Source organism: Toxotes jaculatrix, chromosome 10 (assembly GCF_017976425.1).
Source record: "Toxotes jaculatrix isolate fToxJac2 chromosome 10, fToxJac2.pri, whole genome shotgun sequence".
Lineage (NCBI taxonomy): Eukaryota > Metazoa > Chordata > Actinopteri > Toxotidae > Toxotes > Toxotes jaculatrix.
This window is the reverse complement of record NC_054403.1, coordinates 11,482,777-11,508,263: the sequence shown is the minus strand read 5'-3', so window position 1 is coordinate 11,508,263 and position 25,487 is coordinate 11,482,777. Positions and strand designations below refer to the sequence as shown.

The 25,487-nt window shown below is 42.0% G+C and overlaps 2 protein-coding genes across 2 annotated transcripts in view; both read right to left on the bottom strand.

The window, feature by feature from the left end:
• flt4 (fms related receptor tyrosine kinase 4) overlaps positions 1-12,126 on the bottom strand; it is a 40,347-nt gene extending 28,221 nt beyond the window's left edge. The window contains exon 1 of the mRNA XM_041047903.1: positions 11,797-12,126. Within this exon, the coding sequence (XP_040903837.1) occupies positions 11,797-11,854 (58 nt within the window). The 5' untranslated portion in view covers positions 11,855-12,126. The remainder of the gene's footprint in view (positions 1-11,796) is intronic.
• Positions 12,127-16,415: 4,289 nt separating this feature from the next.
• Positions 16,416-22,639, bottom strand: trim105 (tripartite motif containing 105). The gene is made up of 7 exons (XM_041048681.1): positions 22,524-22,639; positions 21,643-22,000; positions 19,641-19,736; positions 18,693-18,926; positions 18,486-18,499; positions 18,227-18,342; positions 16,416-17,967 (listed from the first exon to the last, which is right to left on the bottom strand). The coding sequence occupies exons 1-7, from the start codon at positions 22,592-22,594 to the stop codon at positions 17,408-17,410; spliced, it is 1,449 nt and encodes a 482-aa protein (XP_040904615.1). The 5' UTR covers positions 22,595-22,639; the 3' UTR covers positions 16,416-17,407.
• Between the last annotated feature and the right edge of the window lie 2,848 nt (positions 22,640-25,487).

The following is a 25,487-nucleotide window of genomic DNA, read 5'->3' as shown; positions in this document are numbered from 1 at the left end:
CAGATGTGCAGACTGAGTGATTAGCTCTGAGCTAAATCCCTACTGTAGCTGCGTCTCAGTGATGGATGCTTCCCTCACAATCTGTTGAGAGATTGCACACTGACAGACAGGAGGCTGATTGTAAATCTTTTTGAAATGTCACGACTGACTGTCATGCCCTGAGAGACGAGACATCAAGATGTTTGGAGGTGTACTTGGGAGGGAAACCTGGAAGAGTAGCATTTACTATAAAGGGAAGACTTTAGCTTTGGCTATTTGAAATGCTGCAACGTACTGTAAGATAGACTGATATGTCTATCACAGTGCAGCAAGAGCATCACACACCAGAGGGCAAAGAAGGCATTACGCCCACGCAGAGTCAGGCTAAGAGCTCTTTGAAATCAAGCAAAACATTTCACAGATCATTCAAACTGATGCAATTCATGACAAATATGCTGGTGGACTCTGAGCTCAGTACTCCTGACACGGTCAATTTCAAGGGTGAGTCTGAGGCTAATGTGCACCACATTATTTGTCAGGACTTTGGATCTCACATAGACATCGCTTGTCATCCTAAGTGGCCCTCTCATAACTGCTGAAGGAGGTGCCGCAAAGTCATAACTTAATGTGTGCTGGGTTACACATGGCTGCGGGCGAAAACAGCCACTGATATATTGGGTGTTTGGACCCTACAGATTGATGAGAGGTGGGAAGAGAGGGCATTTCTACACTTTACACTGACTCCCAGCCTTGATGCTCCAGGAGCTGCTAGCTCTTTCCCCTCCGTGTTTCACAATGATGAACACGTTTGGTGCCAGATGTCAATATCTTCCATATGCATGTGCTATATAATGTATACACCATGTTTCCAAACTGTGAGACACCAGATATGGAGGCCTGTCAGCCTCTCAGTTATGTAAATGGTTTGAGAAAACATATAATCCCCTTAGTAACTGTTTGCATTCTGTCAAATATAATTAAAAGCACACATTGCTCCAATGTACAGCTATGTGAAGCGAATGCCAAAGAAAACCAAGCACATCAGTTCATACAAGTTCGTGGCTAATAGCATATCTTGTCATGATAATAAACACATTTTCCTGTCGTGACCTTTAATGCTGTGTTTCATGACAGATTGTTATGACTGTTATCACTCAGTTAGCTCATTTATCTTATTACTTATTAAATAGTGAAGTTGAAAAAAAGGTTAACAGTCTCCATACATTGTACAAGCTTTGTTTCTGAACCGCAGTCCCAGCTGGAGGAAGGGCAGCACGAACAGCTATGTAGGTGGGTATGCAGTGAGTAAGCAGAGCCGCAGCTGTGAACTCTGGTTTAGGGAGACTGTGTTACCCCTCTGTACACAAGGCTGCAGCTTCAAAAATAACTGGTTCAACAATGACTACAGTTTATAACAACTTTACTGATCACCTTTATTGAATGGAAACTTTTGCGCAACATATTTTTTCCAACTTATCATACAGCCACTAGTTTGAATTCCTTCCTGTGAGATATGAAAATCAGTCCATAAGTAAACTCTTGAAACTTCCTTGAGTAGTTTAATTCATCACAGTGAACAGCTTGTCTGCATTCATTTCTGTCAGTGGTACGTTATAATTGTACGGTCATGCAGCTATAAGTGGAGATTGATAAGAAAAGTGCACACTGCATTAACTCATAATGGCAGTGCAACAAAAAAATAAATGCAGAGATGATCTTCATAGATCACACATCAGTGGCAAAGAGTCTGATAATTGATTGTCAAACTTAACAGGAATTAATGGAAGCCAGGGGCTTCTTAGAAAAATACATTTAAAAGTTTAAAACAGCATGTATGGTATGCACATAGGAGTAAGGTGACGCATATGTGATTTGTTGAAAATATGATAACTATGGACCATTATTCAAATAATCTTTGCAGATACGTTTCTGTAACTAACAACATTTGCCAGATCGGCCGATGTATTTGCTCAGAATGACTGCCCGGCTTAAAAACTCAAACGGATGGTGATTGGCTGGTGGACAACCACCTTACAAATGTGAACACGGGGCAGCGAGCCAAAAAAGTATTTGAGCTTGGTTCCCCTCTTTTCCCATGCATTCCAGCTGGTGGTACTGAGATAAGCAGCAGCTTTTGGGTGATTAGCTTTCACCAACAAAAAGAAACATCACATTTTAAACTCACAAAAGATAAAATAAAGTATTTTACTCCTTGCGTCAGCATATGATTACACAGGGCATAAGTTTAGATGAGTAAAATCCTTCAAATGCTGTATTAACAGTCTTTGGCAGTAAAGTGTTAATCTTGTGACCAATTTTCCACCTTTCAAGCATTTGAAATGACAGTGACTCCAATGACTTTATAAACCTTGTGATCCCAGTATCTGACACTCTGATCATCGGGGAGTGTCAAAAAATAATTAAACTCCGACTTCAACAATTACTGACGATCCAGAGAAGAACTGTTCACTGGATGTCATTTGGCATGGTTTTGTCTCAGGGAAACAGCTCACTGAACATGTCCTTGTAGAAACTTGACATTGCTCTTGAGAAATATGATTTCTCTGTTGTTGTGAAAACCCATTCTCACCGTGGGAGTCCTGTGTGTGTATCCTGCACCAGCTCCAGCTGAATGTGCCAAGCAAACGTGAAGGTCTGAGTGACCTAAAACAACTTTTCAGCATGATATTTGTTTAAAAAAGCAATAAAAGAGAGGAAATGATAAATGCTTTGGTAGGTAAAATGCAATTCAGATAAGGATGAGGCTGTGAAAACAGCTTGGTTTGCCTTGTTCTCGGACATGCTAACAGTGCGATCATATAGAAATGACTACATTAGACATATGGCTTCACGCAGCTGGTCTTTTTGCCTTTTTCTGTGCTGCATGCCTCTGCCATGATGGAAGTGCCAGATGTACATACATATGTGAGCCAAGTGCCAGAAGTCAGAATTTTTCAAGGACAATTGTGCCTGTTCACTCAGCATGGGTGTCAGGCTGCACTTTGATGTGTCAGCCCCACATACCTGGCTGACAGAGAGGAAAGATGTGCGACTGGCTACTTGTCAATTGAAATGTTCAAACGGCATGCCAGAGGAACACCTTCAGTAGCTCGTTACTTAGGTTTGAAGGGTGGGAATACCAGGAGGTGAGGAAGAATGCTGCATCCAAGCGTTTTGCAATGATTTAGTGCTGTGAAATATGCTAGAAATGTGCAATTAATAACACTGAAAAATGTAATCTCAATTTATTCTGGACAGTTAAAAGCTCCTGCAAAACATATGCAGATGCACAGTGAAGCCGATATTCAGGTTTCCTATTTTGCTTAGTTTTCGCATTGAAACTACAAAAATCATACGCACTCTGAAAAGCATACTATGTACCTGTTAACGTCCCCCACTCGAATCATGCCAAGGACCTCTTCATCCAGTCTTTCTCTGCCCTCACATTTCCTGTCTGATTCTCTGCTTTATTCTATCAAAATAAGGCAAACCTCCTACAAACTAATAAAAAGGAAAACTGCAAAATATATTGTAGCCCACTCTCTAAAAAAATCACAGTAGAAATACACAAATCAAACAAATGTCAACAAAAATCAATTGTTTCCACTCCTGCTGCCCCAGCTGATGGTTAGATGTTTGTATGAACAGGAAGTTTGAATGTTTAAAATCAGAGTGACAAATCAAAGGGTAAACAAACATAGTAAGGTGCTGGGCCACCATGAGCCACCAGAACAGCTTCAATGCTACTTGGCACTGATTCTGTGCTAAGTTTCTGGACTCTAGCGGATGGATGAACACTATTCTTCCAAAAGATATTCCCTGATTTAGTGATTTGATGATGGTGGTGGAGCGCTGTCTAACACGTCAGTCCAAAATCTCCCATAAGTGTTAAACTGGACTGAGATCTGGTGACTGTGAAGGCCACAGCATGTGATTCACATCATTTTCATACTAATCACACCATTCAGTGACCCCTCCTGCTCTATGGATGAGGGCGTTGTCATCCTGGAAGAGAAATGTTTCACCACAGGATAAAGGTGATCACTCAGAACAACTTTGTACTGATTTTCAGTAACACGTCCCTCTAGGTGGAGAAGTGGACCCAAACCATGTCCGCAAAGTGTCCCCCACAGTATAACAGAGCCACTGGATGTCCTCTGTGAGGGGATCAAGCATTGAGGCCTGTGTGCTCTTGGTGCCACACACACAACTCTCAAATGTGCATTCATCTTTGTGATGAGGGGTTTATGCAACCCTACTATAATGTCCCTCTCTATGTAATTGTTGAAGGACTGTTCTGATCACGTCCTGCATCGACATTCTCAGTCACATGAGGAAGCGTTGTTCTTCTGTTCTTCCTTACATATCACACTAATGCACAAACGTCATGGTCATCAAGTGTGCAATGTCGACCACGATTTCCGACCCTATTAACTGATGTCTTTCAAACTGATCTAAACGCATATGTCCCTTTAGTCACTGTTCCTATTGAAGCACTGCTCAGTTGAACAGTCTTTGTGACTGAAGTTCTTTCCATCTTTGCCTCTTTCAAAGTGACCTACATCTTTTCCTCTTACCATCTTGATACAAAATCATAATAAACTGGGCCTTCTCAGCATTTTTAGACATGCCACAGAGCATGACTGGATGTTAACTGCTTAATTGTACCATGCAGTGCACCTGTGTGGAAGCATCTGCATCCATTATGTTTCTCCACTCATTCATCCACTCAGTTTTTTTCTATAATTTGTCACCCGCCTGTAGCTCTCTGCAGAGTTACAGAGGCAATGATAGTTTCTATTCAGATGCATTATGTGCTTATTTTGTGAGGGGTTATGGCAAAATCAAATGTAGACTTGCTTAAGTAAGTGGGAGTACGGTGGTATACAGAGCAGATCTTTCACCCATTTATATGCCTCTGCATATGTGCGTTTATATTATCCTTTGCTGAGCCCTCTTCATGGCTCATATAGGTTGCTTTGTCACAGTCAGGGAGTACTGACACTGGACTTCCCATCCTATGGAGGACACCTGGTGACTAAAGATAAATCATGTACACACTCTAGGAAGAAGCCTAGCTGCCATAAGGCACTCTAAGCCAGTTAAAAATGTAAAGCTTCTCTGACAAGCAGACAGATACAAGGCAGGCAAGAGTCGAGAGCATCAAAGGTAAACGTGAAGACGAGAGATCCTCTCTCTGTGCGTACGACACTGAAGCTCGTGTGAAAGGCAGTGTTTTTCACCGCGAGCAAATTTCCTGTTTTCTTTATCATGTTCACGCTTCTCCCACTTCCCTTTTTCATGGACAGTGAAGGAGATGTTGCCGTTAGTGTTTCCTTGCTTCTCTGTAGTTTTGTCCCTGATCAGTCATGTGACAGGAACAGGAAAAGAGGAGCCTTGTGTAAACAAATAAAGCTTTTTTCAGAGTCCCAGTTTGGCAAAAAGGATGCATCATTCAGAAGTACAAAGGTTTTCACAGATATGGTAATTGTGATTAGGCACTTGTGCTGCCTGGAAAGCCAATTGAATTTTTTCACATATACAGCTGTGACTTCCCTCCAGCTGACACCCAAAGGGTTAAACAGACAGAGTGAGACAGCAAATTTAATAACTGGAGGTAAACTTTTTTCTGTAGGTTTTTAAGGTCAGAGAGCAATGTGTAGGCGACTGTACAGCTACACAGTTATTTCAGTGGCACAGTCTTTGGCAAAGGACCAAGGCTAGAGTACTCTGAAATAGAAACACCATGTATGTCCGGCAAGGGACAGGAGGCCAGGCAGGCCACGGAGCAGACCTGCTCTCTGGATGTGGAGTCAGCCAGCCTCAGGCTACAATATACTCTCTCTCTCTCTCTCTCTCTCTCTCTCTCTCTCTCTCTCTCTCTCTCTCTGACAGAAATGAAGTCCACTTCCTCTGTCATTTGGAGACAAGGCCGGGCCAAAGCCAGGCGACGGGCTGACTGGCAGCTAGGCTTTGATTTCATTGTTACTATAGAGGAGGATGACATCCCTGTCCTCTCCACTAGTGGAGGAGTTAGGCATTTCCAACATCCTGCCAGAGGAGGGGTGTAAAATTAAGGATGCAGCAACTAGCCATCTGCGTCTGCTTCCTATGTTTAAAACCTCTGTCCCTGACAAAATCTTCCTGTACCTGCCTCACAGGCACACCGGACAACTCAAGCTCTTCCTCTGTGGCGAAACATTTTTTGCATGTCATCATTTTTATCATTGAGAAATGGTTTCCCTTGCTGAGAAAGGAACCAAGCGTATTCTGGTAAATTCTTTGTCCTAGCTCCCGGTGCTGACATTCCTGTTGAGAAACATCTAAAACATCTTTTTGAGAACAAGCTATTGCCAAAGATTAGCACAATCCAAGGCCTGCTGTGATGGCTTGCATGCTCCTAAAACTCACACTGCGACTGTTCAGAGGCCAAATTTTGAGGAGCCCCATTACCGTGCTTGTTACCTAATTCCTGGAGATTCAGGTCATAAACAAGTCTCTGCTGCCATGTCAGATGTCCCAGTGAGCTAAGTCCCTGCGGCAGCTGCTGTAGAAAACAAGGTCCAAGTATGGAGGGCAGGGTCAACAATTATGGTGCTGAATGCCTACAGGGAGGGAAGCTGGCAATTTCCTCAGGCTTTGCCATTGGACTCTTTCCCATGAACCTCAAGCGACCTCCAATGGAAAGGCAAGAGGTACAAGAGACCGATGAGATGCTACATGGACTTCCAGCACACAGCTGCCTCTGAGACTGAGCAGCAATTTGAACGTAATAGCAAAGGTGGCTCTCATTAATCTGATCAGTGCTCTAAATGATGCTTGTTTCTAAGCAACGCAAGCTCTTTGGTGTGTTGTAATATCCAACCACTGTGTCCCAGGATCCAGTTTCTGCCACCAGAACGTGTGTAGCATGCACAACCAATAAAGGCAAGAGATGCCACAATGCAATTGCCCTCCATTATCTGACAACGCTACTTATAATAAATGTCTTTTCACTGGCTGTTACAGCTGCTGAAGCTCATGTAATTAGCCTTGCATTAGCATGTTAAAAGACAGCACAAAGGTAAGTTTTGTAGCTGTGATTTAAAAACCCCTAATTATTCTGGACTCGTTAATTTGGTGATAAACCCATGTCCCAAGTGAAATCCACATCGGAGTTGCTCGCAGAGATGCTGTTAAGCTGAACAGAAAAATATGCAGCAGTCCAATCATCCTTCTCAATTAATAACAACTATTTATATGTTGTCAGGTAAAAGCACGTATGTGTTTAATTGTGCACACTCTTAGACCTTCATGGGTGGGCTGATACACTCAGAGAGTCATAGTTCAAGTACTCAGTGAGCGAAGCATTACTAAAATTAGTTTCTGGCTGTCTTTGTGCTCCACCGACTGAAAAATGAAAGTCAGGCCTGTGTGAACTTGATGGAAAGGACAGAGATAGAGAGAAAAAACAATAGGATAAATCGATAGGTTAGGCCTCCTCTGCATGGTAAGTATTCCAAGTGTGGGAGAGTGTTTTGAGAACATTGAGAAAAATGTACAAAGGCAAAAAGAGCAAGGTGAGAGTGAAAGACAACAGTCCTATAGATTCTGAAAGGACTGAGAAGCTGTTACGTGCCACAGTGAGAGGGCAATAATTGTACAAACACCTAATTGTCCTTTGTGGTGGTGGGTCAAGCAATAAGAAGACCATTTAGAGAGCTGTGCTTCATCAGGACTGTTTGCCGGATGGACAGCCAGCTTCAGAAACCCCCCTCCCCCTACAGTTTTACAGCCTCGGAATTGGGGGGTGGGGGGACGCGTCTGACAATTTCTGTAACTTTCCGAAACCAGCAATCTGACATTCAAGCCCATTTCATGCCATGATTGGCAAGCTGTGCAGAGGTCAGGAAGGAGCCAGGGTTTGATCTTCTCTCTCAGCTCTCTTTTTTATTCTTTACACAACTGTTTCTGTGGACGTCAAAGCTATGAATGTCTTTCAGGAGAGAAAACACATCTTTATCCCCATATTTAAATTAGTAGTCATTTGTAAAAGATATAAACAATGTGTGAACATTGCCTGTCTGTAAGGTTAAAATAATACATTTAAAATATAAAACACTGCAGAACTAATCAAAGTGTTAAAAGCCTACAGCAAAACTAGTGGCTCTTTGAGACTACACAGGGGCACAGCTAAATGCTAACATCTGCAAGCTAAAATCCTCACAGTAATAATACTGACATGCTGGTGACATGCTGCAGACATAATATTAGTATGCTAACATTTGCATATTAGTCCCAAAAAAACAAAGTTAAAATTCAGCTGAGACTAATAGTAATATCTTTAGTTTTTCAGGCCAGTCATAGTCATAAAACAAAATGTTGGGAAAAAAATTGACATCAACATGTTAGAGGAAAAACTGAATGACCAAATTTACTATAACACATCCTGACGGAAACATGAATCTCTAGATCTCATTTCATGGCAAATCATCCATTAGTAATTTATCTGTTAACCAACAAGATATATAACGAAAAGCCAGGGATCACAAAAAGCAGTGGATTTAAAAACCCTTGGGATCACAAATGAATGTACAAAATTCAACGGCAATCCATCCAGCAGTTATTGAGATGTTTCAGTCTGGACCAAAGTGGTGGACTAACCGACTGACACTGCCAACCACAGAGCCACGCTGCAAGTGTGGCTAAAGACTGGGCACGGAAAACATGGAGGGGTCAGAGACCTAAAAACAAAAATACCACAGATGGTTTTCATCAACTATCTAACACCAACTTCGACACATATTTGGCCACTGCTGCAGATTCCTGGTGTTGAAAGAGCTTATCTCTCAGCTCTAGCCATATTTGGGGTGTTGGTTCTTTAGCATGATGAGAAAGTGAGTGACCAGACATCTAAATGCCCAATGGGCCTCACTACTCCATGACAGTGATGAGTGAGGCACTGGACTCCCTATTTATTTGGACTTTACTTGCAGAGACCTTCCCACGTGGGGCAGCAGCAGCATCGGCGGCAGCATTCCTCTCTCATCCGAGCTGCTCCCCAGCTGATAGAACAAGATACTCAGGGACAGACACTGAGGGTCCTGAGGTTGAATCTTGAGATCAACGCTGAGAATAGTGGGCTATTGTTGGCTAAAACAACTCAACCTCTACAAGTGGACGACAAGAATAATACCCAAAGTTGAGAGTCAGATTTCTGGGATGATCTGATCAAGCAGAGGTATGCGTACAGAAAACACTCTGCTAAAAGCAATATCAACATTATGTACCCAAGACCCAGAGTAAGCCAAAGATCATTCGGCTCTAAAGCTCAGCTTTAGGAAAAAAAAAAATCACTGTTTTCATGGGAATGTTTTTAACAGTTAATTATGATGCAACAGAAACAAGGAAATTAAGAGGAGACAAATTAATCACCTTTTCAGTAGTATCCAGTACCAGTGAATTTTTTTTAAATAAGACAGAAGTTCTGTATCTGTATAATGAAAGACACTGATTTCTGCACTAGCAGGTCTACAATCCCGTCTAGTTCAATCTCCCCATCTGATTATGATAATGGGAAGCCAGTGCTCCCATCACGCTTGCATCAGTTTCCAGCTCAGAAGTGTCTTTTTAATGTCACGCATTGATATTTTACAGATAGAAATTACAGGCGTTGGGAACACTTCGGGCTGCAGACTAATTTTCAGAATTTCAGATATTATGTGAGGAATCTGAGGGATGAAGTACTTAATGTTCTGTAACAGTACTTTAAAAATATCTAAGTTATTCAGAAAGACTGTTTTTCAAGTCAGAAAGCAGACTGGTAAACTGTTGCACTCATGCACCAGCTCTTCTATTGGATTTGTTGTTGTGTTTTGAATTTTATATATGATCACAGACACGCACACACACAGACACAGCAGTAATACAGAGCCAGAACATGGCCTCTTTCTCCCTACCTCAATGTGTCTCACAGGTACGTACTGTGAGGCTGTAATTGAAAACTGTCCGTCTCTGATATGGAGCTAGAGGTTCTTTCTGCCTCCAGGTTATTGTGCTTCTGAATCATGTTCTCAGCATCGACTGAGAAAGGTGGGGGTTGCAAATAAGTCTTTTAGCAGATAATACCACACGCAGACTAAAAGGCACATCAGGTATTTGTGATGACAGGGTTTTCAGACAGAGCTTTACAATTCCAAGATCCACACAGTGGATAAATGAATAACTCTTTTGTGATATTTCTTATGAGTTTTCTCTTTGTGTTGGGTTCTGCCAAAGACTGGACAGAGTCTCAAAAGACCAAATGGCCAGGTGAAAAACCTCAGACTCAGTTTTCACAAAACGCCATTTGTCACACATTATGAAATCTATCATCGCAGAGGCTCGATAGTGTTTACTGTTACTGAGGGCAGCGATTTCCCTGAAATGGATTTTGAGATGCCATTACGCCTCACGCCTCTCTCAGAAAAAAACAGAGCCACTGTTTATCTGTTCCTCCGAATATATGACCCACCCAGCACAGCTCAGAGATATTTATGAAAGGAGCGAGAGCCATCCCTCCACCCTGAAGTTATGAATTTGGGCAGCCATATGGTGACTGCTCCTCTGAAAAGTATTCCCTGTTCTTTTACGAACAGCTGTTCAACACAAATCAGCGATGAACAACTCAAACACAGACATTCAGTCACTGGGCAAAACCGCAAACAACTGGGGCCATGCTCCCAGATAATGTAGTCAATCAGAGCAACCCCCCCCCCCCCCCCCCCCCCCCACACACACACACACACCCTTTCAAGTATATGATATGATAACAGTGCAATGAAAAGAATGTGCTTTCAATCAGTTAGTCTGTAGTATTAGTTGTACTTGTTTTAAGGACTTTCTGGTCACACCTGTGACTAAAAAGCACATATGGAGGCAGATCAGACTCAAAATAACCCAGAAATTCTTAGTTAGTTTGGTTTGTTCTGGATTCAAGTGATATTCTGTCACCTTTCACTTGTTTTTTGTTGCTGTTGTTGTTGTTGTTGTTGTTGTTGTTTTCAAAAATAAAATGACATGAAAAGACCACTCTGGCAGATTGGAAAGGATCTTAGTCCCATCCCTCCCCCTCTCTCTGTCCTCCACACATCACATGTCCAGTCTAGATGAGTCAGCTCTCCTCCCACTCTGCCTCTAAAATTTTGACCTACATAGGCTTACATACACTGTGATGTAAAGTTACTCCAACTCAACAATAACAAAAATCTGCCTTTTTTTTATTCCTCCTGAATTAAGCATCATCAATCAATTAACAGCTGCATCAAACCAAACAACAGCATGCCTCCCCCTAGTGCCTATCTGCATGTAGACTTCCATGGTGACTCCCCCACCATGTTACTAATTCAGCCCTAAACTTTAAATCATTTAAATCATATGTGAGTGATTAAAGAGTGGGTTTAGTCCTGTTCCAAGATTTAAAGAGAAAATTCATGTTTGTGACTGCAAACAGAAGGGATTTAAAGTCAGCTACAGTGCAAGGATTTCATATTTTTGACTGAATATTATGCATTAGTTTTGAAACAACTTAGAAATATCCTGCTCCACATGAATAAAAACATCACTTTTAAACAAGTTGGTAAAATTCAGAAAAGTCTAAAGTTCAGGATCCACCCAACTTCAGTTTAAGCCCTCATCTTAACATGAATCAAACTTTGAACCTCTAAAAATAAAAGCTCGATCAGACCTCTGATTAATTATTTACTTGAAATCAGCGTAAACAGGCAGCCCGACCTCTCTCTTCATCCCAAAAAAGTTGTGCGCTCAAAACTTTACGACTCACTGCAAAAGTCTCCTCACCTGAGGCGTACGCTATTCCAATCCAAGTCCGATAGAAAAACGTAAAATCTGTCTTCATCTCCAGATCTCCGGTCCAGAAGCGGGGGAAAAAAAGCTTTAGCGATGTTTCTGATAAACACTTCTTAGTTTCAACTCCGGTGGAGATAGTGGAGAGGTGAGGTTTGAATGAACGTCCACGGATGGGGGGTAAAAAAAACTCAGGTGAATCTCGGTCAATCGATGCGTGTCTTTGGCGAATCTGCACACAGGGAGGACGGAGGCGAAATACTGAGGAAAAGGAAAGGAGAAAAAAAAAACGTGTTTTTTTCCCGTTTTGTCAAAAGGATGCATAAGGCACTGAATGGGATTTACAATGATTTCCCTTTCCTCTGCTCGTGACTGGAGCGCATGCACACCCATCCATCCAGTTCATAAAACAAGCTGAATTGGAGGTGTGTGTGTGTGTGTGTGTGCGTGTGTGTGTGTTGGTGGGTGTGGGGTGTGGGTGTGTGTGTTGGGGGGGGGCTGCCTAACATCCATGACAAATTTCCTTCCTGCAAGATCCCATTTGTTTCATCCTCCGCGTTATACACTGTATAAACTATTAGTCAAAAGTTTTACAACACCCCCATTATTTCAGTTTTTTACAGAAATTAAAGCAACTCAAGTCTGCTGAATCACCTTAAAAGGTACCAAGGTCAGCAGTAAACTGCCAAAGATTAAAAGGAAAAAAAAGTTTAGGTCACCAAAAACTGAAAAATCATGATCAAGTAAATTTAAAAAGAAAACAGGCCTTTTTGGGGGGATTAAGAAATTGGTTAACTTTTAAGTTTTCATGCAGCAGTAGAAGTAAACGAAGCCTTGAAAGTTGATGCAAACATTTCTTACAGGTGTCCCAACTTTTGTTGATCGCTTACAAACCTTCTGTCTGTACAAAGGCAGTGTAGGTACAAACTGTGTTATCACCTACACTCTGTGATGCTTTATTAGGATGATACTGCACTGCAGGAAGTAGGACTGTATATTGCTGTCAGGCTGACAGACTAGTTAGTCAGAGATTCATCCCACAGCGAGATAATGACCCACAGCATTAGAAGAAAAGAACTAGACAGTGGCTTCACCTGATGAAAACCAGCACAGTCTCAAGACTGGTTTGGGATGAACTGGACAGAAGGTGAAAGTAAAGCAAAACAAAAGTGCAAGACATTTGTGGGAACTTCAGCAACACCATTGGCACGAACTTTCCAAACAATGGTTCATTTCCATTGTGGAAAGAGATTCGCAGATGTGTTTATCTGCTGAATGAGTCAAAAAATTAGATTAGATTTAGGATTTAAGATTTTTTGTTCTTTGCTTTAATTTCAGAAATACTGAGACAGTACACTATGTGCATTTCAGTAACACCTGGAAAACTGGAGGTGTCTAAAAACTTGTGACCAGTAGTGCAGAATAAAATCGTGCAAAGTGCAATGAGGACGCTATAAACAATGATGATGTGAGAATTTATGATGCTTTACAAGAGCTGTGGAATTTCCATTTGCATTTGTTGCTTTAGTGCAAAGCTCTTTGCTATTGATTTTCATTTCATGGATTTTTCAAGGCATTTAAATTCCTCCCGACATCCAAATACCTCAGCAGGTAATCCTAATACCATCAGAAATTCTTCTAAAGCCGCCACAGGAACACAGGTCTGTCACCGCAGGAAGCAAACAAATGCCAACGGAAAGAGCAAAGACACACAACCCATAGAACATTACCTTTAGTCAGATGTCTTTTATCTAAAAAATAATATATCTAGTGTCTAACTCTTCTGACACCATCATGTCAATGTAATTTTATCTGTTTGGGTCAAATGCTTGCCCCATGCTTAATTTGAGGTAGAAAAGTTTATCTCTTGTGCTTATGAACACAAATCCTTCTAGATGTTCAACACGCTGAGTAGCTCTCTAAGAGTCTGTAATTAATCTTGTAAAGGGTCAGATGTAGTGATGCCTCCAAACTAAAACTAAGCTGTGCTGAGTTCTTCTGACCTAACCAGCCCCACGCCTCCCCCCATCCAACACCCATTCTCCTCAGGGAGCCCTCAGAGTGTGAATGAAAATCATGTACTAAGAGCACAACATACCCACAGTGAGCTGCTATCAGGCCTGTTTTATTTTACAGAGAGGGATTTAGAAAATTGAAAACTCATGTACCATACACTCAGAACTGAAAAGTCAGAGAGGGTATGAGGTGTGTGCACTTGGGCGATCGAGAACAGACACACACACACACAGACAGAGCTTTGGGTGCAGGTGTGTGTTTCATTCATCACCTGTCTGAAATATCTGCAGTTTTGAGTGGACCTCCATTCAGACCAGAGGTGGAGCCATATGAAGAACCAGTATGCCCATTCATGCCAGTCTAATCAGTCCCAGACAGCTCTGCTTTCCAGCACCAGGAGTGTGCTGTGAAATCGATAACACGCTGTCACACCGTATACACACTTAGAAATCCATTACAGCAATAGCCAACTCCGGACTCCTTCCTAACTGAGCCCAGAGAGCTGCTGAAAACCTGTCCACCCGTCAAACAGCAGCAATAGTCAATAAGATGTATGAGAAGAAATTCTTTTTTTTTTGTCTCAATATGATTATGTTGTTATTCTCAGTGATTTCTGAGCTTTGAAGAACCAAACACGAGGAGTGTGAAAGGAAAGGATCACTTCATGTTATTGTGGGCATGCGTTTCCCCCTCCCCAGACCCCTTACGGCAATCCACCTCTCTGACCTTAAAACACAATGTTGTGATTGAATGGTTGTAATTAAAATGTTCCCCTGCTTTCAGCCCCGCAGAGCCCTCGGCTTCAGAGGAAAATAAACACACTAAATCGCGCTGATAGCCTAACAAAGCTTTATCCGGGGAGTTACCAAATCTCATCACGAATATAAAACAGATAATGTCATAAACGTATGAAAACAATTCAGTGGCCAATATAATAATAAACTGCAAGCATAAGCATTCAGACAACAGTGATAACAGACAATAGCCCTCATGCAGGATAGCATGATCGGCCCTGCTCTGTCAGATGAAAAGATTTGAGTTTATACTCCTACCGGCTCCTGAGAGAAAACTGAGGACTCAAGGACCCGTCCTTGAAGTGCCAGCACTCTGTCCGGCCCATCCCCAGGTCAGGAAACACATTACAGATCCACGGGTACTATAATAGGAAGGATGTGGAGAACGCATGCAGCCTGCGTACTCACTCGCCGAAATTCACACCCATGGGCCCGTGCAGTACCGTGCACTCTGCTACTTTGAAGTAGCTGTCACTGTCCAAGAGGGCTTTTTTTCTTTGTTTTGTTTTGACAGTGGCAGCCAAAATTTCTCATCAGTTGGAGGTCATGTTCGCTATCAGTCAGCGGTTATAGCAGTATCCACGGCTAGAGGAAAGAGCAGCTGGTTGCATGTAAATTATTTACCAACTAATTAGCCATGAACCTCATGCATTGAGTGGTATAGGGCTGGCCCACATTAATTCCTGAATGAAGGCGAGCCCTTGCAGCTCAAAGAAAATGGTAGCTGGAGTTCGAGACCTTTCATTTAACTAGAACTTTTTACAATCTTGTATTAATTTAAACCTGCTTTAATTGATTTTTAATTGACTTTTGCTACTAAAAGCTGTGTTACAGAAATCCAAAACAATTAGCTAAAAGAAGCTAAAACGCTCAGTAGGTGCTGAGGGGAACTGCAGAGCAGAGTGATAATTCTGGGTTCACCTCTACAAACAGCTCTTTTCCTACATAGTCATTTTTCCCACTGTTAATATAAACATATTGATTAGCGCAGCCTTAACTTTTAATGCCTTTCTCAAGGCTACATACCACAAAATGTGCATTTCATTTTTCTTTTTCCATCTCATTACAATAAAAAATTTATATCATATATAATGAAATAAAACTTTTTAAGCCAGAAGCATAAATACTTTTCTAAACAGGATGAGCAGTAAAACAGCAGCAAAAATATTTGCACATAAATATTTAGGCTCTCCTCATAGTCTCTCCATATTCATTACTGAGTCTCTATTCAATTCAGGGACTTGAGCTGATTTTAATCTGCATTTATAAGTCAGTTTATAAGTGAGTGACTAGTGTGTGGTACGTGAGTTGTAAACGCACCCATTCCCATGTAGCTGCTGTGCAGGAAAAGCATGGGTCCCCCCTCTGGTGCAGTTCATTGTGCCACTTTTCGAATCAGCAGAGGAGGCAGCAGCATCCTGCTTCAGCATGCCCCTGAGGCCCGTCGAGCAGCCCAGAGGCATCACCACTGTCACTCTGTTTATCTGACCTTTCACCTGACAGCAGGAAACAGGACATCGGTGCTCTTGTGTGTTTGTGAAGATAACCAAGAGCCCGTCTATTCTTGCTGTTGAAGTGTCAGAAATGGCTCATGTAGTCAGACGTTCCAGTCCAGGTGCAGGCGAGTCAACGGCCCTTCGCTGTCGCTCTTGTTAAATGGTTTTGGATTCCCATCACCCCCAGCGTTTGTTGTCGTCGTGTGTTCTGCTTTGATGATGCTTGATAACATCCTTGATTATTTCAAGTGAGGTCATGGAAGTGTGCAGTGTCACAGCTGCAGAAAAGAATCAAAGACGATGTTTATTTAAGAAAGAAAAAGTGATTGGTTTATTATTTGCATCAGCATTTTTTTTTTTTTTACAAAAACTGTTTTGAGTTTTTAATCGTGATGGAACATGTAACTGACGTGTGAACAATGTGAAATATATTGAATAGACTGAATCTAGCAAAGAATGACATTTTAGTAATTCCTTCAGCCATTACAAATAAACCATCAAGTGCATTGTACAACATGTGTTGTAGTTTAGAAACATGGAATGTAGATTAATGAACGTACAAAGAATGAAGCTGCTGCAGCTACAGGACTCATAAGGTGCTGTAAAGTTACATCTGTGCAATCAGAAAACATTTTTTAAAAAATTAAACTAATGTATTAAACATGAAAAACCATATGATCAAACATAAAATCTCACAGTAAAATTCGATATGATTCCTTCATGCTGATTAAACTCAAGGGTGATTTAAAAAAAAAAACAACTTTCACGAGCGAGCCTACAGACAGTCTGACTTGATGAGAGATAATTATTCAGATTATCATTTGAAAGGTCAGCTATCCACATCTATAACAGATACTTGGTTGAACAGCGTAGAGCTAGCGGGTCTCAAAAACGTAATTAGGTGCATCTGTGCTTCACTGTATTCAACCCAAAATGGCTGAATACAGTGTTTTTTTTGAAATGCGTTGCTGCTGATTGCGCCTGCAAACTGAACGAGCCTCTTCACAATGATTACAGCACAATGGAATATTTTATACGGTGAGAATGGCAATTTTCATAACATCATAACATTTCAAGGCTTCTGAGGTTCATTTTCAGATAGAGAATAGAAGCATCTGGTTATATTCAGACATTAGAGCATAGAGAACAGTATGAAATTTTTTATCTCATGCGATATGGTTCAATAATGAAAATAATGGCAATGCTTTCATTTAATAGCAGAGTGATAACAGTCTTTGGTGAGAAAGTGAGTGGACAGCTCTTATATACTGAAAAGTGCTTTTATTGATTGCAGCTATGTTAGCCAGAGAGAGCCACAGGTGGGTAGTGGAGGAGTTTGATAGGATGAGGTTCCTGACTGCCGCCGCTGATGCACGGGCTGAAGAAGGGGAACACCTTGCCCCTCGGCCCGTTAGTGAATGAGTAGAGGAGGCTCATATCATCGGCGTTGTAAAAGGACACCCTCCTCTCCTCGCAGTCTAGGAAGACGCCGAGCCTCTGAGGGGAAGAGCCGAGCTGCAGCCTCGTCCAGGGCTGGGTTCCGGCCGAGTACTCGTTGCCGTTACGGAGCCGCAGAGTCCAGTATCCGCTTTCGGGACTCAGCTTGATCCGCGAGTGCCTGTTAACGGTCTCTAAGGCCACGCCCAGGTCCCATTTAGGTTTGGAGCCCACTTCTATCTCCCAGTAGTGTCGGCCTGACTGAAAACCCTGGGCAGCCAGGATGTTAACACACTGGAGGAAACGCTTGTTGTGGTCCGCGTGCACTATCATGCTGTCACATTCGACTGCCACGGTTTTATCTCTGGAGACTCTGATGCTCGGGTGCGCTGTGTCAACATCAAACGTTAATGGGGAAGGACCTTTGGGATGAAACAATTCATTAAATGATAACAGTGATAATATTTTCAGCAAAGAAATTCAATTGAGTGTCACATTAAAAATTGAAAATATATCATATCAGTGGAACAATGGTGTCATTACTGTCAGGCTGTTACCACTTCAGCATCTTTGTCTAATACTCCAGTAATTTTTCCATGATTACTCTCATTCTTGCGGCAGAACCAGTTCTCAGCTGAAACCTTCTTGTGTCTAATGAAGCACATCAGAGGGGGAAATTACCTGGCTTCAAAGACTTGAACATCTTTCTCCATGTGATGTACTGTAATGGGGCCATGTATTTGTTGCTGAAGGCGTTCGTATCAAACTCCGGGGCAATATCCACCTGCACACACGGTCTGTTGAAAACGCAGATTTAGTTAGGGTCATTCACTGTCAGAACAAAGGGCACTAAATGGAGGCTGAAATCAAATAAGAATATGACAGATGCAAAAAATGCCAAAAGCAATCGCTCAGTCATAACACAGAAACGAACACTTACCGTAGCTGTGGGAGCTGCAGCAGGAAATGAAAGAAAAAAAAAAAAAATCACATTAAACACTGATGCAAAAGTCACAAGTCAAATCAGACGACACGTTCTTTTTATTTCAAGTTCGGATGTGATCAGCATGTTCATAGCTCGACATCTACTTTGAGAGAGACAAACTTAGATTCTCATCTAAACTTTTTGACCTCACTAAGGCCTCACCTCAGTCAGTATGATGTTCTCGGAGGCAGCGCTGGCCTGCTGGAGAGCCCTCATATTCTCCTCCAGCTCCCTCAAGGCCAGCTTGATGTCCTCCCCGTGGCGCTGGACTTTCTCCAGCTCGTCCTCCTCCTCTCTCCTTAGCTGCTCCAGCATACGTGTCTCCTCATCGTGCAGGATCTGATGGAGAGCTCTGAATTCATCTTTGACACGGGCCTGCAGATCCGCTCCAAATCTCTGTAGGGAGGATTCACTGATGTTACAGCTAGATGATATGATGTGGTACTTTCTAGGTAGTACCACATTAAGCTAAGATGCCGAGCAGCTCGTCCCACTAAAGTTCTAAATAAATTCTACCCTAGTACACATCTCTAGAGAGAAACAAACAAAGGGTAATGAAGCGACACTTAGCATCAAGGCTCTAAGTGTCAAACAACTACACACTGTTTAAGCAGGGAAGTGTTTCCCGTTCATCGTCTCATCACAGCATGCACAACCAAACCCGAGCTCTTATCTTCCATCTGTCTCAAAAAGATCAGATGTTTTTGTTTCTGTTCCTTTGCTCGTAAACAGTTTCTCGGGTGTGTAACACTCCTGTCGACCGCTTGGGCAACTTAAAGTGAAATGAGAGGTGGTTGGTTTAATGCAACAGGTCTTTCTCCTCGTGCAAATATGGCAGAATCATTATCATGTGTGAATCTGTCTGTGTAGGAGTAAGGATTTTTCCTCTGCATCGTTGACACACAACTAAGTCAAAGGTTAGAGAGGCATTAATGCACCCAAGCACAAGACCATTATGTTTTACATATCAAAGCACAAACTGTCACTTACCACATCGGCAAACAACACTAAATATGCACAGTGACATATTGCAAACAGCCATTAGGGAGGGACATGTGCATTCTTATCTGTTAAGTGCTGCAGTCCCTTGAGTTCCCTAGAGGAGTGTACCTTTATGGTATCCATCTTGTCTTTGTCTCTGCGAATGCTGTTGATGTAGTCCTCCCTCCTCAGGCGATGGCTCTCCAAAGTCTCCTTCAGTTGTTTCTGCGCAACAATACGCAAAACAAATCAGTGCGCAGAAAGACGCGAGAGATTAAGAGAGTGTGTGTACAGAAAATCAAGATACTAATAGAACACATACTATTATATATTCTATTTATATACTATTGTGACAACAGATGCTCATGTGAAACATAGTTAAAGTGCCAAAACCTGTGAATGTATGTTAAAATGTCCTCTGTAAGACCTAAGTTTGCCCTAGTCTGCTCTGAAAAAGTCATTCTGAACTTCTTTTTTTTTCTACTTTCACACTGACATATGGACGCCACAGAAGTCCATAAATGGACCTCCGCTCTGGGCCTCAGGTCCAAGTTCAGCAGCCCCTGCACCGGAGCACGCCCACAGAGAACAGGCTGCAGGGACTGCAATGCCAGCGATCACAATTTCTGGAAGAAGTGTCTGGAGGTGTCTCTGTTTTTGCTGCAGTGGAAGGAAGGCAACATTAGACACCAGCGAATTTCATTCATGTCATACAGCAGCACAACCCCTGCACTTTTGTCTGGACTTTGCATTTCAACGAGGCAACCGGGTTCAGCAACCACAGCCCACCAGCTGGCTGGATAGGATTGTCAGCTGTGCTGCTTCTGAAGAACGGGTAGCTCCAACGTTATGGAGCCTGTGTTTCGACTCAAAGTCCCAGAACGTTAGTATATCACTAAAATGTTTCTTTCTTTGTGATTTATTATGATCAGCCTGCACATAACAAGCTGTTTAATTGACCAAATGAGGTGGCAGGTGTGCATTTGCTAGCTTGATGGTTAGTTTGTGCATTTGGTGTTGGCAGGCGGTTCCTGCTCTGGGCTGTGTTAGCTGTCCAATCACAGCAGACTGAGCTTTGTGAGCCTTGCGAGTCCTGAAGAGACTAGATTTAGACAGAGATGTCAGAAATGGACAGTATGACAGAAATAATGTGTTTTATGAACATTAAAGCATGTCATTTTCTAACAGACCCCTGTATTTACAAAATATGGACCAAAAAATGAGCAGCATATGGCCCCTGAAGTTTTTGCTGAGAACTGAATCAGTTCTGTGGCACCTCCAGAGGATGCACTTAGTGGTGTCGTTGAATTAAACTGCATTGTGTTGACAGATGTTAATATTTTAATATGTATGGTTTCTCTATTTCCTGTTGTTGTCATCACTGTGAGGTTACCCAACATTCAGTGGAGACTACAGGAAGTGAATGTGCCTGACTAACAAATGGTCCGACACATAAGATGGTGGTAGATTTTATTACCTTTGTTCAGAGACAGTCTTTATGCTAAGCTAAGCTAATCAGCTGCTGGCTTTAGCCTTCCATTTAGTGGACGGTTATGAGACTGCTATCTATCTCATGTAGCTCTCTGCAATAAAGTGAGAGAGCAAATGTCCCAAAATGTCAAACTAATCCTGTAAATTACCTTAAAGTTTAATGAAAGACTTTTCTGACCCAGAATGTAAACAATTTAACATAAGAATGACAAAGGTAGGATTCACTGCAGGGCTGGACTGCATTATATAAATGCAAATGTACATGTGGTTTTATTATTATGCAGGCAGTGTATTTTGGTTCTGCTGTTGTTATCGTGTCATACCAAGTAATATAAAAGGGAGTGAAGAGTGAACTTTGTCCTGAGCAATTCAAGTGAGATATGTCCAGGGTGGTACTAAAGTGAAATAAACACAGACGCGGACTGAAACATAGAATAAAACTGTATTCAACTTGTATGTCTCAACGTTTGAGAACATTCAATTTTAATCGATCAGTTTACTTTGGAACAAAAAGTTATTTGTTTAAGATTGCCTAACAGTTAATAACACTCTCCAGATGACCAAGAATAAATGCATGGAAGGAAGCCAACAGGATCATGGATAAACACGCAATGGAAGAAGCTGAACGCAGTGAACTCACCTCTAAGTTGTGGATGTAAGTGTCCGAGGTGCTGGCTCTGACCTTCTCCACCATGGCTTTGACCAGGTAGTTGGTTTGAAACTGCCTGCAGCTGAACTCCCTTCGGCACTGCGGGCAGGTTACGGGCCCCTGTATTCCTCTCCAGTACCTGGAGATGCAGGCTTTGCAGAAGTGGTGCATACAGGCCAACATGACAGGTTCCCGGAAGAGGTCACAGCATATGGCACAAGTCAGATCCTCTCTCAGGCTGCTTTTGGTAGACGGGACAACAGGAGGAGGAGGATTAGCAGCAGCAGCCATAGTGACGGGTCCTTTCCTCCGCAGAGTCTGTCCAAACTGAGGAAATGAGAGCAAAAACCTGAAGGGGGAGAGAAAAAGGGGAAGATGAATACACATGCACTCTGAAGACAGCGTAAAGGGTGACAAAAGAAAATGTTAAGGTCAGCTGCAACAGAAAGTGCACATTCAACAGCAGCGACTTCCTGTGGTTCATCTCATGACTTTGCATCAATCATTTTCTAAAACGTGACCCTACAGAGCAGGTCCAGCCCCTCCCCCCCCTGAATACCAACACTTGACAGATCGGTGAAAAACAACTCTCCGCTTGTTCCTTGGAATATCCTGACTTTAAGTGCGATCGACAGCCAGTTCAAGAGAAAACATTAGAAAGCAGGTGATATATCACGGGACTCCGTAAGCTAGCTTGTGATTTGTGTGGTGAACCCAACGTTTGGTCAGATGTTGTGTTTGGTTTCACACTGCCAGCGTCCAGCTTCGTGTGGCAGCCGGTACAGAGCCTCTTTTTCATTAACATCAAACCAAACCAAAGATCTGATACGGTGACTATACACAACGTTTAATCCACACTTTAATGAACTTACGCTTGCTGTCGTTCAGAGAAACGTCTCCCCAGTTGCGCTCTGGTCCTCTCGCCTGATGAAGACGTACACATGTACTGCGCATGTGCCAGCTACAACACTCACTTGTGATTGGTCCATTCGTCTCACAAGCAAACAGCAGGATGTGCGTTAGTGCAGCCGGTTACCCATTTTCTCAGACCCCGCTCATTTTCTGTTTCGCTTTGCTGAGGTGCTGCGTTGAAAAATAATTTAGAAAAGTTACATTTTCTTCCTGTTATAAATTTGCTAAACAGCCTGAATCTATCTGTGATTAAGCATTTGTCATTTTCATTTTGTCTTGGCAGGACAGCAGCCAGGATTTTAGAAATAATTTAGAGTTCCCTAAAAACTACCCCCTTTCTCTCTAAATGTTATCCTTATATGATTATATAAAATGTTGTTTCGGGGCCAGTTCTACATGTATGTGTTTAAAGGATATAATTCTGCTGGAGAAATACAAACGTGCAACTCAACAAGGTCTTTCATTAGAGGTGCTCATGTCTTACAAACATTACAACCAGTTTGTAACACAAGATTTCTGCTACAGTTTTATCTCAGCCCAAGGTAAAAAAAAAAAAAAAAAAAAGAAAGTATTTTCACACAAGACATGAGGCTATGCAGCTGTTTTCACGGGCTGGGTGCCAATCTCTGTGATGAGTAAACTCAGGTCTATGTGTATAATTGATCATATGGCCCTGTAATTAAATTACTTTTACCTAATATCCACTATCTATACTGAGTTGTTAAAACTGAGTTACAAAAAAAAACCAAAAAAAAAAAAAAAACTCTGTATCAACACTATGACTATGAAGCCTGGCTATTAAACATACAGTATGGGATAGGGATTAATAGGACACCTAATTTGACTGTCTCCAGGTGCCATAGATATATAGATATACACCTTGGTCGGAGACACAGGATCAGGCCTAGATCATTTTTACTTTCCTAGATACAGACCTTATCTTAGAATAAAAAAAGAGCATCAGGAGGTTTAATTGGAGAATCCCACACAAATATTTGCTCCAGGAATTCAATTCACAGACCTCACACACCCTCCATCCTCTTAAATCAATATTTCTAATCACAGAGGAATTAAAGTCTGTCATCCACATTAGGCTACAGTCTCCACCTGTCAAGTCTGACCTCTGAGAGAAAAGATCAAAAGGAAACCGGGGGAGGCATGAATGGGATTTCTCAGTTTGCCTGTCCTCCACTCCCACATTCAATAATTCACACGGCCCACACACAGAAACAGACAGAGAGAGACAGGAACAACACTGTGAGACGTGAGGACGGCACGGCCTCTGGTCATGTCATCAGATCAGTGGCACCAGTACTCTCAGAGGAGCTGGACAGACACAGAGATCAGATTGAGGGAAGTGGACTGCAGATATACAGGATCCCCAGCATGTAGATTAATGTGAACTCAGGAAAATGAATGATGCTGCAAAGACCTACCTCTAAGCATTTGGTTCATCTGAGACTGAAGAGAACATGAACACTATAAAACCTCTTCACTACTTTTCAGAACCCGTTGGAGATAAGCAAGTTTGTGGCAAGGACAGAAATCCTTTATCGGTGATGCACGCAAGTCTGAGAGAACTGTCAACCTTGACTGCCAAGTGACCCGGTGCATGTGGAGGCTGGGAATCGGCTCTCATAATTGAAAGAATAAATTGAGGCAGAGAGGTAGCCTGCCCCAATCAATAAGGGTAATCTCTGTTGAAGAGTCAATCAGTGCACCGATTATTGCATCATCAAATGAAATCCCACCAGGAGGACGCAAGCATTTCTCATCCAGTGTTGCTCCCAGAACGACACGTCCAAGAACTCCAGAGAAATTCAGAAACAAAGCTCAAGGGAAACACGCTTTCCTGTTCTGTTATCAAATTCACAAAATGTTCTTGTAGAGGATGGTAATGGCTTTTGACCTTGCTAAAGCTCCATTGTTTATGTCTGATTTAAAGTGACAGAGTGTTTCAGGTCCTTCCCTAAATTATCTGATGACATTCCCACTACTTCTCTGTGCTGCAGGTCTGATAAGGTGAACCCGTTTCAAACAGAGTCATGGGAGCAGTAAGTACAAGTTAAACTCTTTCTGTTTCTATTTGTCAACACTCTAAATCTCATTTATTTCAAGGTAGCTCTGGTTTAAACTTTTTCAAGGTGGGTTGAGTATACTTAGAATTACATTTTATTTTACTTTGAACTTTCCATTAGAGATTTTGGGTTCTATACTTTGCAGACATATAGCTGTAACTTGACGTAAAAAAAAAAAAAAAAAAAAGAAATCAGTCTTGAGAAAAGTCCTGAAGACTAGCCAACTGTCGTTTCACAAGCTGCTCCAAGCTTTACTGCATTATATGAAGAAAAATGGCACACTTCAAAATAACCTCATTCATTTAAACCCCCTAAGAACTGAAATCAGTCACGTAAATGACACACTCTGAATACTAAAATCTTGATTGACAGTCGCAAACAAACCCCATTCAAATGCACTAGAATTCAGAAACTGATTTTTTTCCCCCCTTAATCATCATCTGGCACCCATTGTTGCCCTTGCATATGAGCGTCTGCAGCTCAACCCAAAAATAACAATGCGTTCAGAAAGAACTTAAATCTATTTTAGAAAGTTATGGGAGCTCACAGAAATCAGCTTGTGAGAGATTTCTGTCTTCATTGTCTTCCCAGGGAATCATCTAAATCTGAGAGCGGTTCCTTGCAGTTAATTAACAATGGTGTGTTGCACAACAATATGAAATTGTGTCTCATTTCACAGCGCGGTTTTAATGTTATCTGATTACACAAATTAGATCACTTGTGACTGTGACGTGGTGCCTCAAATAAAACTGTATATGAGGATTTGTTTTACGACCCATGATTGTTCCAAAGTTCATTCAAAAATGTTCACGTGAAAGGCGAAGAGGGGGGGGGTGCTTTAAGTAG